This window comes from Ammospiza nelsoni, chromosome 5, assembly GCF_027579445.1.
Source record: "Ammospiza nelsoni isolate bAmmNel1 chromosome 5, bAmmNel1.pri, whole genome shotgun sequence".
Classification (NCBI taxonomy): Eukaryota; Metazoa; Chordata; class Aves; order Passeriformes; family Passerellidae; genus Ammospiza; species Ammospiza nelsoni.
Window position 1 is genome coordinate 53,156,772 of NC_080637.1, and position 20,057 is coordinate 53,176,828.

At 41.0% G+C, this 20,057-nt stretch overlaps 1 protein-coding gene across 4 annotated transcripts in view; it reads right to left on the reverse strand.

Annotated features, from left to right (window-relative positions):
- The window catches only part of CRY1 (cryptochrome circadian regulator 1), a 38,773-nt gene extending 19,887 nt beyond the window's left edge, over positions 1–18,886 (reverse strand). For all 4 annotated transcript variants that reach the window (XR_009418465.1, XR_009418464.1, XM_059471838.1 and 1 more), the window contains exon 1: positions 18,488–18,886. Coding sequence is in view for 2 of the 4 variants with exons in the window: in XM_059471838.1 (XP_059327821.1) it covers positions 18,488–18,645 (158 nt within the window). In the remaining 2 variants the exon portion in view is untranslated. The remainder of the gene's footprint in view (positions 1–18,487) is intronic.
- Between the last annotated feature and the right edge of the window lie 1,171 nt (positions 18,887–20,057).

The following is a 20,057-nucleotide window of genomic DNA, read 5'->3' on the forward strand; positions in this document are numbered from 1 at the left end:
CCATAAAACTTTTTCAGGTACGAATAACAGTGTAGACTCAAAACTGTTAAACATATTTAGGAAGAGAGCAGGAGGGTGGCCAGAGGACACACCCACTCCCCTTTACCTCAACAAAAACCAGAACAAATTAGAAACAGCCCAACCACAGCTTGTGTTGCAAGACTCACGGAAAGCACATTGTTCAAAAATAACAGACCAAATCAAATTCTAGCGACCTTACAATATCTGGAGTAATAGCAATGCAAAGGAATACTTTTGACTTCCAGAACACACACTCAGCTCACAGTTACTCAGAAGAAGCATGTCATTTAGTAAGCATATTTGATTCTTTCAGTTGAACCAAATATGTTTTCACAAAATGTGATGAAACTAATTAATCACTTATTTTGTTTTCATCCACTGTATTTATGCTATACTACACCTAAAGGTATTTTTTATTAAAGTGTTAATAGAAGTTGACTAACATAAAAGCCTTGACACAGATTTATAGAATCACAAAATAGTTTGGGTTGGAAGGGACTTTTGAAGGTCATCTAGTCCAATCTCCCCTGCAAAGAGCCTTATTCAATTAAATATGAACCTTCTTAAATAATCACTTTTAAAAACATACACAAGAAACATAAATAATCAAATCAACTACTTGTCATAAACAAAGTTTTTACCTCCTCTTTTTCTCATTAGTACCCCTAAAATTTAAGAGAAGCAGCACAGCATCTTTAACTGAATGCAAAATTACCTGAACTTCCTCTCTGAAAAGATCCACCAAAATGCTCACAAACACATTCGTTTCACAGGAATGGTAAATTAGTCTATGAACTGAAAATGAATATGAAACCTCCATCACATAAAAAGTATTTCTTTTCAGTAAATGAGGTCTAGAGGCAAAGTTTCTTCATAGCAGCTATGAAGTAAGAGCTACTAGGCTTAAACTCTAGTATACTTTATACCAGACTCTGGCAATGAGAAGATATTTAAATCTCCTCCTACAACAACAGGCCACGTTTCTGAGTCTGCAATCTAAACTAACTTATTTCCCTTAACCTACTAGTCAATGGGAAAGCACTTTCCTTTGCACTTTGAATGAATTATATGAGCTAAAATCTTTATTAATACACACAAAAAGGATGCCCAGATAATTTTTATCAGATTTGAGCATCAGCCCAGTTTTCTGTATCTGATCTCAAACATCCCTTAGTCAAACCAGAAGGAAATGTTCACTAATAATTTCACAGTAGCAAACAATGTGAGGTACATGCACCATTGACATAATAGAGGGAGTCAAAAAAGACCTACGTATTTTAACATGAGTAAGATGCTGATGCAAAGCATCCCTGTCTGCAAGCAACATTCTTAGAGAGCATTACACACATTTTGCCAGAGACATCTAATTATGATATTCAGAACTTTCATGAAAGCTACTGAAGACTTCATTCTCTAAAACACATGCACATAAAATCTTAGCAGTTGACTTCAAGAAACGCCACAAACCTTCTTTGCTGTCAATCAACAGGGTATGCTTGGGGTCTAAAATATAAGTTAATTGCCAGAAACTGGCAATAATTGCATAATACAGCTCATAATTTTAGCTACCAGGCAACTGAAAGAAACTGATACCATCAAAGTAGCTATTCAAAACCTTCAATAAGTAATTGTTAACAAGTTAACCATTAACAAAATAAGCAAAAGCAAGCACTACATTACACAATGTTCCTAACTCTGCACTAGTAACATGATTAAAGACTATACACTGAAGAAGTCAGGAGCAGCTTGTTAGAAAGGTAACAATTTTATTTAGGGAGGAGACCTGCAAGAAGGATACCTATAGACACACTATTTAAGGCTACCCTTAAATCTTGTTTGGGGTTATTTTTGGGAGTAATGAACACCCAGAAACCACAATCACATATAACCATCCTTGCCAGTACAAGATGAGGGCAGATGCTGGGAACTGAGGGGACTTAAAATGCAGTGACTACTCTTGCAGGTGCTATTCACATCTGAAAATGCTAGTGGGCTAAACCATTAAGAATAAGTTTTCTGAACTAATCCAGATTCTGAATTTGACCATTAGCGGGAGTGTTAGACTGCAGAGACACAAAAAATATAGGAATTTAGCTAGCCTTTCTCATTCTGAGAGGAAATTTAAGAATTTGAGTGTAAAGGAACAGTGCTAAAACTTGTTCTGTTCCTAAATTTAATACTTTTCACTCATGAGTGATCAACTTCCAGCAACGAATCCAAACTTGTGTTTAACCTCTCTTTTTAAGTACCTTTTATCTATCCACTAGTCCTCACACCAAGCCATTGATTTCCGTCAATAGAAAAGCTCAGTCAAAGAAGAAACTCATGTTGTTATGGGTATTTGACTGCCACCCAGACTCTATCAAAATTATCTTAGGCAGCCTAATATCTGCTAGCTTTACTACCCTGTTCAATTGTTTTTTCCAACAATGCTATCAGATACTCTTCCTTCATCTTTCAGAGTTTAGTGGAGCTGTCTGGATTCAATAAAAAAGAATATTTACACACTGTTTAATACCAACCACACTTTATTAGCAAGAGTATCAATTACAGCATTAGACCCTAATCACACAAATCATGTACCCTTTATTTGTCTTCAGAGAGAGAGAAAGAGCATTTTTCCTTCACACATACTTTGCCATATGCCTGATTAGGTTATAAGGAGATTTCAGCATAAGACAAATATATGCCTCATACTAATTTGAACAGGAATCACAATGCGAATACCAAATCAAAAACCAAAACTGAGTATGAGGCACTGAGAAGTATCTCAAACTTGATGTGCCTTTATACAAATATTTAGTATTTTACCAGTATATTTTCCTGCTGGATTGTCACCAACCAACGTGTCTTAGTGCAAGCTGTATATTCTTACGAAACTGTAAGAAGATTAAGCTCAGACAGGCTTTAAGTGTTATGTACACTCCACAGCATCCTTTGGCAGCCAGCCACAGTAGCATTTTTCTGTTACCAAATCAAGGTCACAGAGGCATCCCTTATTGTACCACATTGTTTCAACGAATCCCACATCCAACTTCCACATCCTAAAGGGGTATACAATAATACATTTCATAAAGGTATTATCCTTTGAGCTTATACACAAGAGTAGGAAAAAGTTCACGTTACTAAACTCTAGATATTTAAGTGAAGTAGCTGTGGGAATTAACTAATCTCCTGCAGGGTTGCTCTAAAGTCAGTGAAGAAAAAACAGCTCCTTTAGAGAGCAAATCAGAACTACAGCATCTTTCATAACTTAGTACAGCTGATCCACTTGCAAAAACAAACCCAAACACTGCCCATGATGTGTGTCTCTTGGCTTTTTTCCCCCTAATATCTATTACTGTTATAATCTTTAAGCCAAAGCACAGTTGTGACGGGCGACAAATGCAAGACACATCCAAGCCCAGGTACAGATGTAAAAGAGGTCCTCAGGGAAAAAAAAAAGGCAATTCTTTGAAAATAGATGAAAGAAAGGGCTTTGAGCCATAATCAAGAGAAAACCATGTTTAAAATTTAATGTCTCCAAGCTGAGTCCTTTTGGGTGCATCCTCTTTGACACTTAGGAAAAAAGACTGTTTCGGATATGGAGTGAGAATAGAACATCAACCACAGCAAGCAGTACTGCTCAATTAGGAACAACAAACTCATTTGAATCAAACCTATCTCACACTGGGCAAAAAGCTGGCATTTACTTACATACCATCCCTCAATAATTTCTTTCCAACTGAACTAACTTTTCAAGGTTAGCATTTCCCAAAGAAAGGAAACACAATTTTTTTCTCCTATTCAAAAGACATTCATAATCCCCCAAATATGAAGGAAGCAGGGTAATAGGCAGGATTATAACCCTGGACTTTTGGAGATCTACTTTTGGCTGCTTCAAGGACCTACTGGGAAGAATCCCATGGGTTAAATCTCCAGAAGGTAGAGTCGTCCAAGGGCACTGGTTAGTACTCAAGCATCATTTCTCCCAAGCTAAGGACCAGTGCACCCCTATTAGTAAGAAATCAATTAAAAGCATCAGAAGACCTGTATGGATAATCAAGGAGCTTCTGACAAAGCTGAAACACAAGAAGAACATTTATGGAATATGGAAAACAGGACAGAGCACTTGGGAGAAATAAAGGCATGCTGTCAGATTACACAGGGATATGACAAAAAATGCTACGGTCCATTTGGAATGGAATCTAGCAAGGGATGTCAAGTATGACAAGAAAGCCTTCTTCTTTCCTACCTTTTGCTACTTGTAGCAAAAGGAAGACTAGGGAAACATGGGCTCACTGCTGAATCAAGTGGACGCCCTGGTGACAAAGCATGTAGAGAAGGCACAGTTACTGAATGCTTTCTTTGCTCAGTCTTTATTGCTAAAGCCAGACTCCAGGAATCCCTGAGCATGGAGGCAACAGAGAAAGCCCAGGAAAATGAAGATTTTCCTTTAGTCAAGGAGGATCAGATTAGACATCCTTCAGTCAAGCCTGCCATTCAGAAATCCATAGATCCCAATGAGATGCACCCATGAGTGTTGAGGGAGCTGGCAGATATTGTTAAACCATCATCCACTCTCCATCATCTTTGAAAGGTCATGGAGAACAGCAGAAGTGCATGAAAGTACCAGTACAGGCTAAATGTTGTCTTGCTGGAAAGTAGCTCTACAGAGAAGGACCTGTGATTGCTGGTGGACAACAGGTTAAACCAGGAGCCAGCAGTATGCCTTTCTGAGATGCATTAGGAAGAGCATTGCCAGCAGGTCAGGGGAGATGATCTGCATTGGTGAGGCCTTGTCTGAACTTATCTGTCCAGGGTTGTGGGTGGGTATGCTGGGCTGCACAGTTCAAGAAAGACAAGGAGCTCTTGGAGAAAGTCCAGGAGAGGGCTACAAAGTGGATAAGGGGACTAGAGCATCTCTCTAATGAGCAAAGGCTGAGAGAGACCAGCCTGTGTAGTCTGGAGAAGAAATGACTGAGAGGGAATCTTATCAATGCATACAAATATCTTAAGGATGGTGTCAAGAGGATGGGCCAGACTCTTTTCAGCCATGCCCAGTGACAGAATAAGGGACAATGGGCACAAACGACAACACAGGAAGCTCCATCTGAATATGAAGAAAAACATCTTTACTGTGGGAGTGAATGATCACTAGAACAAGCTCCAGAGGGGTGGCAATCCCTTTCCCTGGAGATATTCAAAACCCACTTGGACACATCCTGTGCAATCTCCTCTGGGTGAATCTGCCTTAGCAGGGGAGGTGGACTTGATGATTTCCAAAGTTCCTTCCTACCCCAACCATTTTGTGATTCCATGAAATAGCACTATGAAGTTGGTTCCTATTTTGTGAGCCATACAGCAAATGGTGTATTTAGCTTCTATGAAGTCTGGATCTTAAATTCACATTCAAAGGGCACCCATTACTCACCTAAATTATTCTCATATAACTTGAAATGAACATCTCAAATTACTTCATGTTACAAAGGTCAGTCTGCTGGTGATAGAAGACTTACAGGCTCACAGCTTCCTAAATCTCTCTCTCAGTGTCTTCTATTCTTCAATGTACATATTCTGTGTTTATTTTTTTTTCTAATACCCTAATTCCAATCTGATAAATCAAAGTATTTATTATTTGACTTTAATTGTTTATGTCTGTTCTCTCCAGAGAGAATCTAGTTGGATCCATAAAGGAAAACCAAGAGCAAACAAAGTGTACTGGAAACAACTGGGGAAATGTTACCTAGAAGCAAACTACAAAATTAGAGTTACTTGAGAGTACAGACATGGTCATACATAAATTTAAACCAACTTATTCTCATGCATCCAAGTTCTCTTATTTAAATTAGCAGCTCTTAAGGCTTGATGTAATTAAACAAGAGCTGGCCTCCTCTATAAAATATTTCAGCCACATTATTTTCAGCAATCTAAGCTGTCCATGACAGCTAAGGCTCACTTAAAAAGAACAAGCACAATAAGAGCACTCCAACAAGATAGTCTTGCAATCTGATTCTAAAAGACAGATTTTATACTGCCCTTAATTTACATTAATAAAACCTTCTTCCTCTCCTTAAATTAAAGTGACCTCTTTAAGGTTACAATTAGTGATAGTAAAATTTTGCAGTTTTATGTTTCCTAGAAATAAAACACTGGCTTAAATAAATATATTTCTCAAGTACACTGGATAAATTTCAAGTCTTTAACATAGAATTCCATCATCTCTGGCATCCCATATCTAAAAAATCTATTAAACTAATAGCAGACAATTAAGGATAAAACTGAAATCCTTTAACAACATAGAAATTGGTAGAACGTTTCAAAAACTGAAAAAAAAAATCCTGAAGCTATTCCTGGAAATCTTAATTAAAACTGACTGGTGCTCACCTTATGGTGGTCAGACATTGAGCATTATCTTAACTTCCCATTGCTACTATTATGAATCAAAATGCCAACATTTTCTGAACCAGTCTTTCAAAGCTGAAATTTATAGCTGAACACAAAGTCATTTATAGCTGAATTAGTTATAGTCATTTATAGCTGAACACAAAGTTAACTTGAAGGTATATTCAGGGTTTTGAGTAATAATGATGTAGAAAAAAAAATTTACACCCCCCCCCAAAACAACGGAAGCACAGCAGATTTGTTTATCAAGCTGCAGAAATCCTGAAAACCTCCACTTTGTCCTCAACTATGTGGCAGCTATGTCCTTAACCCCCAAGAATCATATAATGTGCCTGACAGTGGTGTCCAAATACTTCTTGAACTCTGTCAGGCTTGGTGCTGTGACCACTTCCCTGGGGAGTCTGTTCCAGTGCTCAAGCAAGATTTGATTTTTTCCAAGAAAAAGGTGGTTCTCTAGTTTGTTTGCTTTGTTTTAACTCTAAAGTTATTTCTGTAGACAATATTTACAGGGGAATATTTGTAGGCTCTGAATTCTGGAAACATAATCACCAATGATAGGCATTATTGTTATGCAGAACCTTCAGACAAAAAAAAAGCTGTTCCCCTGAACAGCTGAATAGAAACCTTATTTGCTTTAATCCTCCTATATTCAACATGAGGGGACAAGACCACAGAGGCAGGGGGCGAGGGGAAGGAGGAGGGCAGGAGTCGTCCACAAAGCCTGCAGCTTCCACTGTTACATATCTCCTAACCTGATCATTTCCTTATAGCACTTTCAAGAAGAACATTTCAATATGAATCAACAAAAATAGTTTCGTAAAGTAGGTCGTTGCTGCAGCAACCGGGCGGCTGTTTGGACTACTCCCTGCCACAATGACCTACTTTTCCAGTTATATGTAACTGTTGTAGCAAGATCCCAATATTCCTTCCCTACGGAGCTGCTCAGAGACGGTTCCTGTACCACAGCTGAACTTTATTCCTAGCAGGGACACAGAAAGGCTTCATTTGAGCAGGTACAAGCATTGTGTCGGTTCTGCTCTTCCTCCGTGTCGCACTCAGAAGTGTCGGTGGCCAAAGGTTACATGAAACCCAGTATGTGCTCGGAGCTCACAAAGTGCCACAGCAGCGCTCAGAGCCGGAGGAGCTGACAAAGAATGGAAAGGGAAGGTGTGAAAAGGAACAGGCGCTCGTGAACAGCGTGTCCCCTGCCAGACTCAACAGCTGGCACTAAACTTCGGCACAAACAGGCTGTTCCTGTACCACCATCCAAGCACAAGCTAATGGACACCATCCTTTATTACAGGTCTAAATAACATTAAATCTGCATAAAAGAAAAACCCTGGTGAATGGCAGGTAAAGCTCACATGTTTTTAAACCCTATTTAACCCTGCATGCACTGGAGGGGGGAGACCAAAAGGTACCACAAAGGAAGAAATGCTGACAATTACATAATTCCCTGTTTACTGCTGCTGTTAAAACCAGCATTTTCCCTTATGACAAAGAAAAAAATACCACCTCTTAAACTAATGAAGGAAATAATTATCTCTGCAGAAATAAGACTACAAGACTTCAAACATCAATGATACTGACTTGTACTTTGGTATTTTTTGATCAGTGTATTCAATCAAGTTCAAAAGCTTTCATTCAAGGTAAAATTAAAGAGATAAGCACAAGAGACAAACATTTCTAAGCAAAAGAAAACTCATTCCAAGAAAAGAAAAATTCCAAACTAGGCATTACCATGTAGTACACCATAATTAAAACTCCAGTCGACACAAAGCTTCTGACAGCTAATACAGCTCAAAAACAAAGAACACACAAAAAGGCTCTCCAAAGTTTACTTTACCTTAGGTGTTCTTAAAATTTCTAAGTTCAGCAGGAAAAATACTGCAACTGGTGACAATATAGTACTGCAAGTGAAAATTTTTTTTTAATTTCCTGCATTGTTTCATTGGGGAACAAGCCACTTACAATGACATAACTGTTCCAGAAAAATCCCATACTCATCAAACAAGACAGTAAAAAAAAAAACACCCAAAAAGCCTAAAAATTATTTTTACTTTACCACTGCACTTGACAAGCCATAGAGCAACAACTGCGAAGACAAACTGACTTTATTCCAGAATAAAGACAGACTAATAAAAGGAAAACAAGTGCAGGATTATGAAAAGAAATAGGAGAGGCTGCTGCTGAAAGAGCAGCACACAATTACTAGTAACACTTTTCTGTTTCTAAGTGTGACCTCCAATGCCAAAAATGAAAGCTTCATAGTGCTGTGTCCTGTGGAAGCAGTAAAGAATTGAAGTAAGAATTTCTTCAAATGCTGCAAATGCAGCATTGAAGAATTTTGCTTTAACAAACACAATGTTTTAATGCTGGGACTGAAAAAGAGAGGTTGGTGGAATTATATTCAAAAGAATGCAAAAAGCCAAATTATAAATTGTAAAAATAGAAACATTCACATTATCCCCCACAAACTCACGATTTTCTTCATGGTTTAGAAGAAAAACACACTACTGCTGAAATAATGTACTCCTCAACAGTAAATTTATTGGCAACTAGCTTGCGGAAAGAAAATTTCAACCAGTAAAAGGAAAAGCACAATGACTATATGGTGAAAATTACTTTTACACAGGTCTCCTCAGGTTACAAAAGCCTTGAAATAAAAGAGGAAAATAGAAAGCAATTAAAGCAGAACTGTCAATATCATAGCAACCTACAACTTTTTCCTTTGTTATAAACAGAAGAAATGTTTATGGCATACTAGGAAATGTTTCCAGGGCATACAAATGAAAAAGCATGCTAGAGAAAAAAATAAAAAAATTGAAGTCTCTCATAGAGACCTTTAAGGAAACATTCACAGGATTTGGGAAATACTGTGCAAGAGCAGTAAACAGCAAACAGTTACACTCTCTAAAGAGAAACATGGATAAAGCATAGTAAACTAGACCCAGCCTGTCATCTACTGAAAAGCAATGAAGGGAAGTCACAGGAATTATCCCTAGGCAACACAAATAAAACAAATAATTCAGATGCCATCCTTGGCTTGATCACTCCCATTAAGACCTGCATGGTTTCGCATTTGAGTTCATCAGCAAGACTTACAAAGAACAAAACTGAAATGCAACCTCCTCCCCCCCAAAGACCCTTCTGAAACCTGGATAGCAAAAATTACTGTGTAGAATATTTTCTTTTAAATGCATGTCTCAGTTTTGCCGATGTAATCATGCTTCTCCCATGAGACAGGAAAAAGGGAAAAAATATTAGGTAATCTCTGCTAAAAGCCACAATGTTTTCTTCAGCTTTAAAACTTCTGGAAAAAAAAAATGAGCTTGTTTAGTCTCTAGAATATTAAGTATGAAGGAGAAAGAATGAAAACAAAATCACTTGATGTCACAGGATTTCCAGACAGAAAATTTCAACACAGAGGAAAATCTATAGAGAACATAGCAAGACAACATTTAGTCCATTCTTCAATGAATCAAATATATTAGAAATAAAAGCTATTTTCAATGCCAGCTGCTCTATAAAATGCAGTATCGCAAGTCTCTGGATGCTTCCTCAGTACTTCAGAACTGTACAGATTGTGAAATTGAGATGTTTGCCATGATGTTCTGTATCTTTAGTGCACAGCAAAACTGCAACCATTCAAACCATCATCATGTTTTATGAACTATACAAGGCATGAAGTAATAAGCAGCCTACATAAACAAGTTGCCTATTTATTTATTTCTCTGTCTGATGCAAATCACCTTCTTATTTCTGTTTTTTCAATCACTTTTTCTCTCTCTCTCAATAGCAGCACAGTTTACCCCTCACCGACAAGATCAGTAGAACACTGGCAGTGAGAAACCAAAAAACAAATCCGCAAGCACTGAACTCCACAAGTTCCTTCCAATAAAAAATAAAGCATTTCCTAGGTCATGGATTTCATACACCGGATAGATAACAGATAGAAAATTCCAAGTTTTCCTTATAGCAATTGTTCCTAAGTAACCTGTACTGTAGATATTTAATCTCCATCACTGAAGAATTAATAACATATGTTCATACTTCACAACTTCTCCATTTGAGCTTAAAGAGAATTTTTTCAACTTTTCTAGTTTGAATTCTGAAGGGATACAGGTTTGTGTTCTGAAAAGTTACAAACCTTCAGCGCAAGAGTTTTACAGCCTGTACTTTTCATGTCTGTGAAAGAGCCACAAACATAAAGACGTTAAAGAAGAAATGCATGAGAATTAATAGGAAAGGAAATGCTTTTCTATAAATTAAGAAACACTGAGATAAAGTAAACTTCTAAAACAGGTCCAGAAAATTTCTCTAGTTTAGTTGTAGGAGGAAGCAATGCATAACACAAAAGCTCAGATGTACATCACATGCCTATTAATACAGAAATTAGATAGGCAGGACATATCCTAACCAATGTTCAGTGGAAGAAATCCCCTCTATCTCTGATAAAATTGAATAGGTTTTATCTTACTGCAAAAAAATTGTTGTACTAGCACTTTTCAAAGCAATTTTAAGCAATAGTTTGACACCTGAATTTACTAGTTTACTTCCAAAACCCTGACTATTATGATATTCTTATTTTCTACCCAGGTTTAACAATGTTGAATTTTAGACCTTTCAAATACTAATGCAATTTAAAAAGAAATAGTTTAAAAAAAATCGAAGTACAGGATTTACCAAAAAAAAAAAAGTTAATACTTTCGGAAGTTCTGTTCACTGCAGCTCACCTACTGTCTAAACTAATGCTAACAAAGCTCATGTGTTGGTTTTTATTACCTCCACTGGTAATTGGAATGCACTCCAATTTTTAACTGTTCCAAAAGTATAGATAGCCTCATGGACTTTTGCCACAGCCATCTCCACTTACACACTTGAAACAGAACACTGAAATATTGACCTGTCCTTTCCAGTCTATCCTTCACCTCCACTGAAGTTCTGCTCCCTTATAAAAAATCATTTACACTCACAAAACTCCAAAGCAGTGAAAGCAAATGCTTTATGGTGACCTGAAAAACAAATGGAGGCTTCAGGGTTAGAAGAACACTGCAATTATAACTCACCTCTTGACCTAGATTGCAAAGAATGTGAAAGCCAAAAGTACACAGAAGCACAGAAACTAACCTTGCTCCATGTTAAATTAAGAGTTCTGAGAAATCTAAGTGAAATGTATTGCACCAAAATACTATGAAGTTCTTACCCTGGTAATCAAATCCAGTCCTTTCCTAGGGGTAGCCAAAGGTATGGCTATTAAACCTGCTAAAATGTGATAAGCAAATTACTAAACCCATGGAACACAAAGCCACATACTCTTACACTACTTTCACAACCCACTCATGCTCAAGCTGACTTTTGCCTTTTTAGGTCACTGTGGGAAGGTCACAAAATTCCCAAAAGCAAAGGGTTTCTTTCAGTATGCAAATTCATAACATCACAGACTTTAGAGTGACTTCTACACTGAAAAAATGGCCGACTTTGCTGGCAGCTTGACCTTCCTCCTATCACAGGTTATATAACTAACCTGAAAACCTGCCAGGCACTGAGACACGGTATGGAAAAGAACCAGTTCTGAAAATAAGGGCTTCCATGCTGTAGATAAACTGCTAGAAACTGAAAAGTTCAGGCAGTGCACAATGATAAACGGGCTTTTCTGCAATATTTGCATAATATATTTAAAGAGTAGCTTCCATTTGTTGGGATAAAGACATTTTCCCAAACTGGAGGAAAACATATTTTATTGTATTAAAATGTCCAAAAGAGAATGATAATATAAAATAACTTGCTTTGAAGAGCAGATACAGAATTCATTGACACTGCCACATACTGATCAGTTTAGGGAAAAAAAAATCTGAATTCTTGATTGCCTAAAAAAAAGCTGCTTTTACATTCATCACAGATGGTGTTTGTTGGGGGCTGTCACCCTCCCTGTTTGTGACTAGTGCAGGAAACACTATGAGGTGTGGACAGATTGCCTTGCCCTACTCAAATAAAGAATGTGGTCTATTGGTACTTTTGTAAAATAAAACAAAAATAGAGTACTGGTCCCAAGAGAAGGAAGACTAAGAAACTCCTATGGACTTGTTTCAAAATCACATTTCTCCCTTTAATACTCAAAGTCCACATACTATTACATATCAAGAACACTTGACCCAGATCTTCTCTGGACATCCTCAAACCTGGAGATTAGTGATGTAAAACCAGGTGTCTAAAACCTCAAAATTTCTTAACCTGAGCAATTAAGCCTCCTTCAAGATCAACCTTGGAGGCCAGATTGTATAAATGTTCACTATAATTTTTCTGGCCTATAGTAACTGCTATTTTAGAAAAACCAACTTTCTGAGCACAACTCAATTTGCAGTACTGCATGCTCCCTCCACACCAACCAGTGCAGTCTTCTTGTCCAACTGAATAATAGTTACTTTACAGAATCTGGTGATACAAGATCATTCACCAAAATAACGAAACAAGCACAGTGTAATATCTCAGCTAGCAGGCTTATTTCTCACATTCTGACAGTTTGATAAAAAAGAAATTGCATCTTTCCCCAACACAGTCAAAAGGCCAATACTTATTTACAGCAATATCACCTCAAAGAGTGTCAAAAAACGGCAAGCCACAGAAGAAACCAATAATCCCCTTCCAAAAAACACCTGGTGGTTACTGCAGACATGAGCAATGCAGGCCAAGAGTGTTATGACCACTGTAATCTGACTCAAATCTACATTGCCACTGAAAGAAATGGTACTTGCCCTTCCCCCTCTTTGCCTCTTCACTACTACTATGGTGACCTTTTTGCTGGCACAATCTACCACAGAGCTAATCCCACCAAAACTGGCAATTAATCTCTTTTGGACAGATTGATGAGCTAAACTTGCTCACCACAGGGTTGTGTGCTATCATAAAAGGGTGGAACCAACCCTTTCATCAACAGTGCAGGATTAAACCCATGAGGACATACGTCAGTGTGCCTCAATGACGTACTTTGCAAATCATAGGGCTAGATCTTATAACACAAATTATAGAGGGAGTTGCTGAATTGCAGGCACTTTTGGGGTAAAAAATGTTTTTCTGTGGAAGAGAATATGGGAGCAGCCTAGGGGTGTGGGGAGTTTCTCCAGTCTAACTGCTGGTACCACAGAGTTCCCATCTGAAAATACAACTTCTGGAAAGAAGCTACACAGATTAATCACCCTCAGTTTAGTGGGCTGGGCGAACAGAAGTGCTCCAAGTGGCACGCGCCACTCTAGAGCTGAAGGCACTCATTAGAGGGTGTGCTGGGTTGCACTGGGTTTGCAAGGCCACAAGTCAAGGTACTGGGGGGCTACAAGGTGGCTTCCTGTGAGAAGCTGCTGGAAACTTTCTGTCTGTCTTTCCAGGCCAACACAGACCTGTCGCTCACTGGCCAAGGTAGCGCCTCTGGGATAACATATCTGACAGGAGGAAAACATTACTGCTCAGGAGCCATTGAAGCTCGAGAGGCATGAGAATATGAGAGAGAAACAACTCTGCAAACTCCTAAGTCAGGAAGAAGGAGGGGGAGGACATGCTCCAGGCACCAGAGCAGAGGTTCCCCTGCAGCCTGTGGTGATGACCACTGAGAGGAAGGCTGTCCACCCACAGCCCATGAAGGACCCTGGTGGAGAAAATATGAGTGTGAAGAATCCTTCCCCTGAGGAAAAAGCAGCAAAGACAACATTTGATGAACTGACCAAAACCTCCATTCCTCATCCCTCTGTGTTCTTCGGAGATAGGAGGTTGAGAAAATGGCAGTGAAGTTGAGCCCAGAAAGAAGTGAGGGGTGGGAAGAAGGCGCTTTAAGAATTTATTTTCAGTTACCCTATTCTGATTTGGTTGGTAATAAATGAATTAATTTTCCTCATGATGGTAATGGCTGAGTGATCTCTCCTTGTCCTCATCTTTACTCACAAGCTTTTTGTTGTATTTCCTACTCCCTGTCTAATCGAAGGGAATGACAGACCGCCTTTGGTGGGCTTCATGTTAAATATTTTATAAATCAAGTAGATTTTCATTCTAAGTGCTACACAATAAAAACAAACTTAAAGGGATGTTTTCATCAGGGAAGTCATAAATATTTCTGTGCATTCCTTTTTATATATTAATCATGTCACCAAAAAATAATGAAGAATAATACACAAATTTTGCCTGCCTGAATTACACATATGAAATTCAAATCACTCCTAGATTAATTCTATTGACAAACTTTTTCCACCAATCCCCCATTCAACAAACATATCTCTATTGGACAAATCATAACTATGTAAGCAAAAACTTTAAGTGTATTTTCAAAACCAGATGCACAGAATAGCAAAATTTAATAGATACTACAGAAAGATGTCTAATTATTTTTTAAACAAGTTCCCACTTCCATGAATTGCAGTGATTGTCCTGAAAATTAAACTTTTTTTCTCCAGTTTTTTTATTTGCTTGAAATTTGAGTGTGGAAAAAAAAAAAAAACACCTCTCTTCTCTCTGAGGTCAATACCACTATCTGCTGTAATAGCAGCAGCTAACTTTGAAAGATGTTGAAAACATCAATACTCTCACAAAATTTAAGAGATATATAAAGCAAATTCAATTACTGTTATTTTAAAAGTAAAATCTGTTCTCTTCAGGAATGGTTAAAAAAAAAAGAAGAATTTTAACCAGCATATCAAAGACAGACATACATACCCAAAAAGACAAACTAGAAGAGGTAAATTATTACCTAGAGTAAATCCTTATGCAGCAACTAACAATGTTTGCATTTCTTTTCAGGCATTGTGATCAACTGTCACTCTGTACTAAAACCAAGGCTAAATGAAGCTCTCCCCCAGGTGATGCTGTTAACCATGAGATCCCATTCTCCTTAATAAGGAAAAGTCTGTGAGCACATGGGAACACATTTTTTCAGAAGTAGGTAATGGTTACTTGTTGGAGTATGCAAGATACATTCTTTGCCTGCTTTGTTGACACAATCAGATGCAAGCTAATTCTGGTGCCCAACATTTAAGGGCAACTGACAAAATTTTAAGAGAGCCTTAGTGTGGTTTTAACATTTGGCATCTCCCTCCACCATTTCTACATCACCTTCTACTGCACCAAGTAACTTCTTTCTCTCAAGTGTTGATCTGTGAACAACACTGTGAACTCATCCCATAGAAAAAGCATTTTTCAATGAAAGCACATTTCGATTTATTTGACAGCTTGAAAAAAAGGAATAAGAAGAAACAGAACAGATCCAGAAAAAAAAAGAAGCGAGCTGAGGGAGGTCCTGGCATTTGTTACGTAGCGTTCACGAATTTAGAACAGGTAGGCTGAATGCCAGGAGAAAGGAGGTCAGTAAGACCATGTGACTGCTTAGTAATTAGACTTGCTCAACAGTGCAATTACACAAAAATATTAGTCCCTGATTGTTACATGACTGTTTAAACAGAAAAGTTAATTAAAAAGCACCTATGTGTTAAAGGTTGCTATTTACCAGATTTAACACACATTTGTTAATATAAACTGTAACTGCTGACCCTGCAGTATGACAATATTCTAACAAGAAACTAAACCTCCTGGTTTTTTGTATTTTTTCACCATTCTTCCTCATGTAGATTGTGTGAGTCATAGTTTGACAGAGACGAGTTTTGCCCAGGGCACTAGGACAATAAACACTCGGTGTCAATCAACTCAAATTAAGAAACGACCACCGTAAATTCACACCAGGAGGTTAAATTTGACTCACCTTCCTAATGCTGAAGGGCTTCTGCTCCTAGTCTCAAATAAAATGTTTCTGACTACAACACTCTACTCAACAGGCATGTAAGAAACTATTTTGATTATGGTCATCAACTGAAAATGAACAAAACCTGTTTTTTCATTAATAAGTGCCAAATGAGACTGGCAAATTAAAAAACTGCATCACAGACCTTGTGTATACCTACTGGGAATGTATGTGTCTGCACTGAATAAAAACATCTCATTAAAACCACTGGAACCTAAAGTGGATTCATACCAAACTAGTAACTGCCCATTTAAATTAAAAAATATTGAGAAGAACCTTAATAAACATACAGCTTTAGCAGCGAGTTATTTTATAAAGCTATTGTACTTTTAAACTTGAAAAAAAACCTGATGATTTCACAAAACCAGGCTATGCAGGCAGCAAGATTTGATACTCAAATCCATGTGCAGCATGTGCCTTGAGGGTATTTGAGTACCAGAAGATTGCCTGAAGTGCTTTGGACAGGGCAGCTGTAATCCACCCCAAACTCAATCCCTTTAACCAGCAACTAAACCCAGGCATTTTTCTTCAAATGCAAAATGCAGTGGAAGGACTAGGTGCCTTCTAAAACACTGTTTAAATACACCAACCAGCAATACATCACACACATATGCACTCAAGGACTCTATTAGCTAATGATCATATTACACAGCCATTAAAGAACCGGGGCAATAGCACTGAAGACATGAACTTCCTTCTGCTAGAATCAAAGTTCACATTTGTCATTCACTAGCTCAGAGAATACAACCAAAAACTGTTCAGCATTTCACTTGCAGGGCACATTTGAGACCTATGAAGTATTCTTAAAACATGTGACTTCCTTAACACTTAAGACTTGTGCCAGTTATCCACATTCTTTTAAAACTTAAGTTGCTGTTCATGCTTCACCCACAAAATTAAGATCTCTGAGCTTCTTCAGTAAGTAAAAATGTTATTAAAAAATTTATCCCTCCAAAACAAAAGAAATTTAAAAGTTCCTTATAAAATAAATGTACATCATGAATCTCAGATAAGGAAAGTATCTAACAGTTATTCATAAGTTATTTTTGTCCGTGAAAATGAAATAACCATCAAGTTAAAGTTTACAAAAAGCATCTTTAGTATTTCTATCTCTTGAAAACAAGAATATTGTAAGGAAAACCTCTCAAAATCTGAAAAAAAACCAGAAACTGAAAACCTCCAAAGGTAAGTTACCTGGTTGGTAAAGTATAAGCTAGGACACAAATTATTAAATCTGAAAGGAACAATCATTCGAGTAAACACAATTAAAACCTGAAGTTTCTAAACTCTGTCATTCTTCCATGATGCACTGTTAAGATAAGTTTCATTGTGCTTGTTCCATAATTAGGCAACTTCTCAGCACTGTAGTCTGCGCAGACTAAGTTCACTAGCATTTCAAGTTCCTGACATTGGAGGGACAGATGATACATAAACTTTACTGCATTATCAACCATTTTACAAGGGTTACAATTTTCAGATTCCTAGTGATGTTTTTAACTAATCTCACATGACAAGCATGCACAGAAGTCCTATTAACCACTGCCTTACGGCACACATTTAGCATGCAAGTGTCAGTCATAAATGCACAGTAAAGTTCATTTTTATATCGGGTAGGAGAAATACAACTGGCTGGACGGTGCAGGAACAAATCTGCACTTTGCTGAAAGGGACACTGCACACCGAGCCAGGCAGAGCTCAAGAAGCATTTAGACAACGCTCTCAGGCACACAGTGGGTTTCTTGGGGTTGTTCTATGCAGGGATTGGACTTCAAGATCCTCGTGGGTCACTTCCAGCTCTGTGACACGCTTCTGTTCAGGAACGCTACTCTGGAAAAGTACTTCTGAGCTAAGCGAGCAGCTTCAGCTTCTCCAGGACGGAGGCGCCCCGGGGTCCCCGGCTGCCCAGAGTCCCCGAGATGGTGCAAGCCCTCCAGGCTGCTCCACACAGGGTTTTCCGCCCGGTAGCAACCCCGCTCTGAGCTCCAGCGCTCGGGCACTGAACAGCCGCCCTCGGGAGCGAGAATAAGCGGGCGCCTCACCGGGAAGCCACAGCCCGCCGGTCCGCACTCTGCCACGGGCTTCCCCGTTCCTTCCCCCCGTCCCTCCCACGTGCGCCGCGGGAGCAGCAGCCCGGGCCGGCGCTGGGCTGGCTATGTAACACCGCCGGCCCGCGGGGAGGGCGAGCAGCCGAGGCAAGCCGGCGCTGGCGGCGGCCCAATCGGGCGCGGAGGGGAGGGGATGGCGGGGAGGCGGCGTGACCGAATACATAACGTGGGGATTAGGGCCCCCGCAGCGCCCCGCACTCACCGCCACCTGTTGATGCCCACGTTGGAGGAGCCGGCGAACCAGGGGTCCAGGATGTAGACGCAGCGCACCGTGTCGGCGCCCTGGATGCATTCCCGCAGCGCCGGGTTGTCGTGGAGCCGCAGCCCCTTGCGGAACCAGTGTACGGCGTTCACCCCCATGCCGGGTGCGGACGCTTAGCGGGAACCGCCGCCGCCCGCGGGGCCGTTCATGGCCCGGCGCTGCCGGGCGAGCACGGACGGGCGGCGGGGCGGCCCGCGGGGCCTCGCTGCGGACGGCTCTAGGACCCGGCGGACACGGAGGGAGCGGCCGCCCGGCGGGGACGCATCACCCCGCGGAGCCCCCGCGCCGGGGAGAGCAGGGACGAAAGGTGGGAGCGCTGGGTCCGGCGGTGACTGCGAGGCGGTGCCGGCGCCCTGCCCGCGGAAAACGCCGTCCGTGCCGCTGCCGCCTCCTCGCCGCTCGCCCTGTGACTGCGCGGGGCTGCGCCGGCCACTTCGCCCCGCCCCCCACCGCCTATTGGCCGGCGCCGCTCCCACGTGACCGCGGGCCCTCACGTTTCTGAGGTGTGTTCGCTACCGGCGGCGCGCGGGGGAAGGGCGTCCCGGCCTGGCGCTCGCGTGCCCGCGGCCGAGAGCGAAGCGCCGGGGCACCCGAGACCCCGGCGGGAATCCCACCCGCAGGGGCAGCGCGGGGCCGGCGGGCCGCGGCGGGGCGGGCCGGCGGGGGGCGGGGCCCGGCTCTTCGCCACCCCCCTCCGCGGCTCGGCTCGGCGCGGCAGGACCCGGATGAGCACGGGGCCGCGAGGCGGCTCTTGGCGGCGCCGCTTCCGCCGGGAGGCGCAGGCGCGCGCGCGCCCCCGAGCCTGTTATGTATCGCGGCCCGCGCGCGCAGCCCCGTCCGCGGGAAACGGGCGGGGCGCTTATATAAGCGTGTGCGTAGGGCGCGCCCGCTGCGCCAGCGGAGCCCCGCAGGCCCCTTCCGGCCCTGACGGGTCCGTGACGCGGGCCGAGGGCTCGTTGCTGCCCGGGGCCGTCGGGACAAGAGAGAATTACTCGGCCGTGCGGCGCCGCCGCACCCAAACAGGCTTTCAAGCAGCAGAACGAGTTAATATGGTCCCTCTTGGAGCACCGTTAGTAAAGTCATTACTAGGTGGTGAATTTCTCACGCCTGTTAATTACAGAGTTGAAAGCGCGGTCTGTGTGCAGCAAACACGGCGGGTTTCCCTGGACCTGCACCTTGGTTACGCTGCGCACGGCCAGCAGCCGACCGAGGCATCGCACTGACCGGACTCGTTACAACCCTTTGGAGCCGCAGCAGGACCGCTCTAGATGCAGATCTGAAAATAAACCTCCACCTGTGGATTGCAGCTCAAATCTACAACTTCACGGACAAGTGCATAGCAAGAATGGTCTCATTAGAAATAACGTCTCAAGTAAAAGGCAGAGGACCCAAATCAGCAGTACAGCTCTTTCTTAAACTTCAAGAATTCCAGACAGTACTTAAAGAGCTGTCATTTTTCTTTCTCCTAAAATATTTTTTCTGCTTAGATCTACAGAAAGTAAAAGTCAAC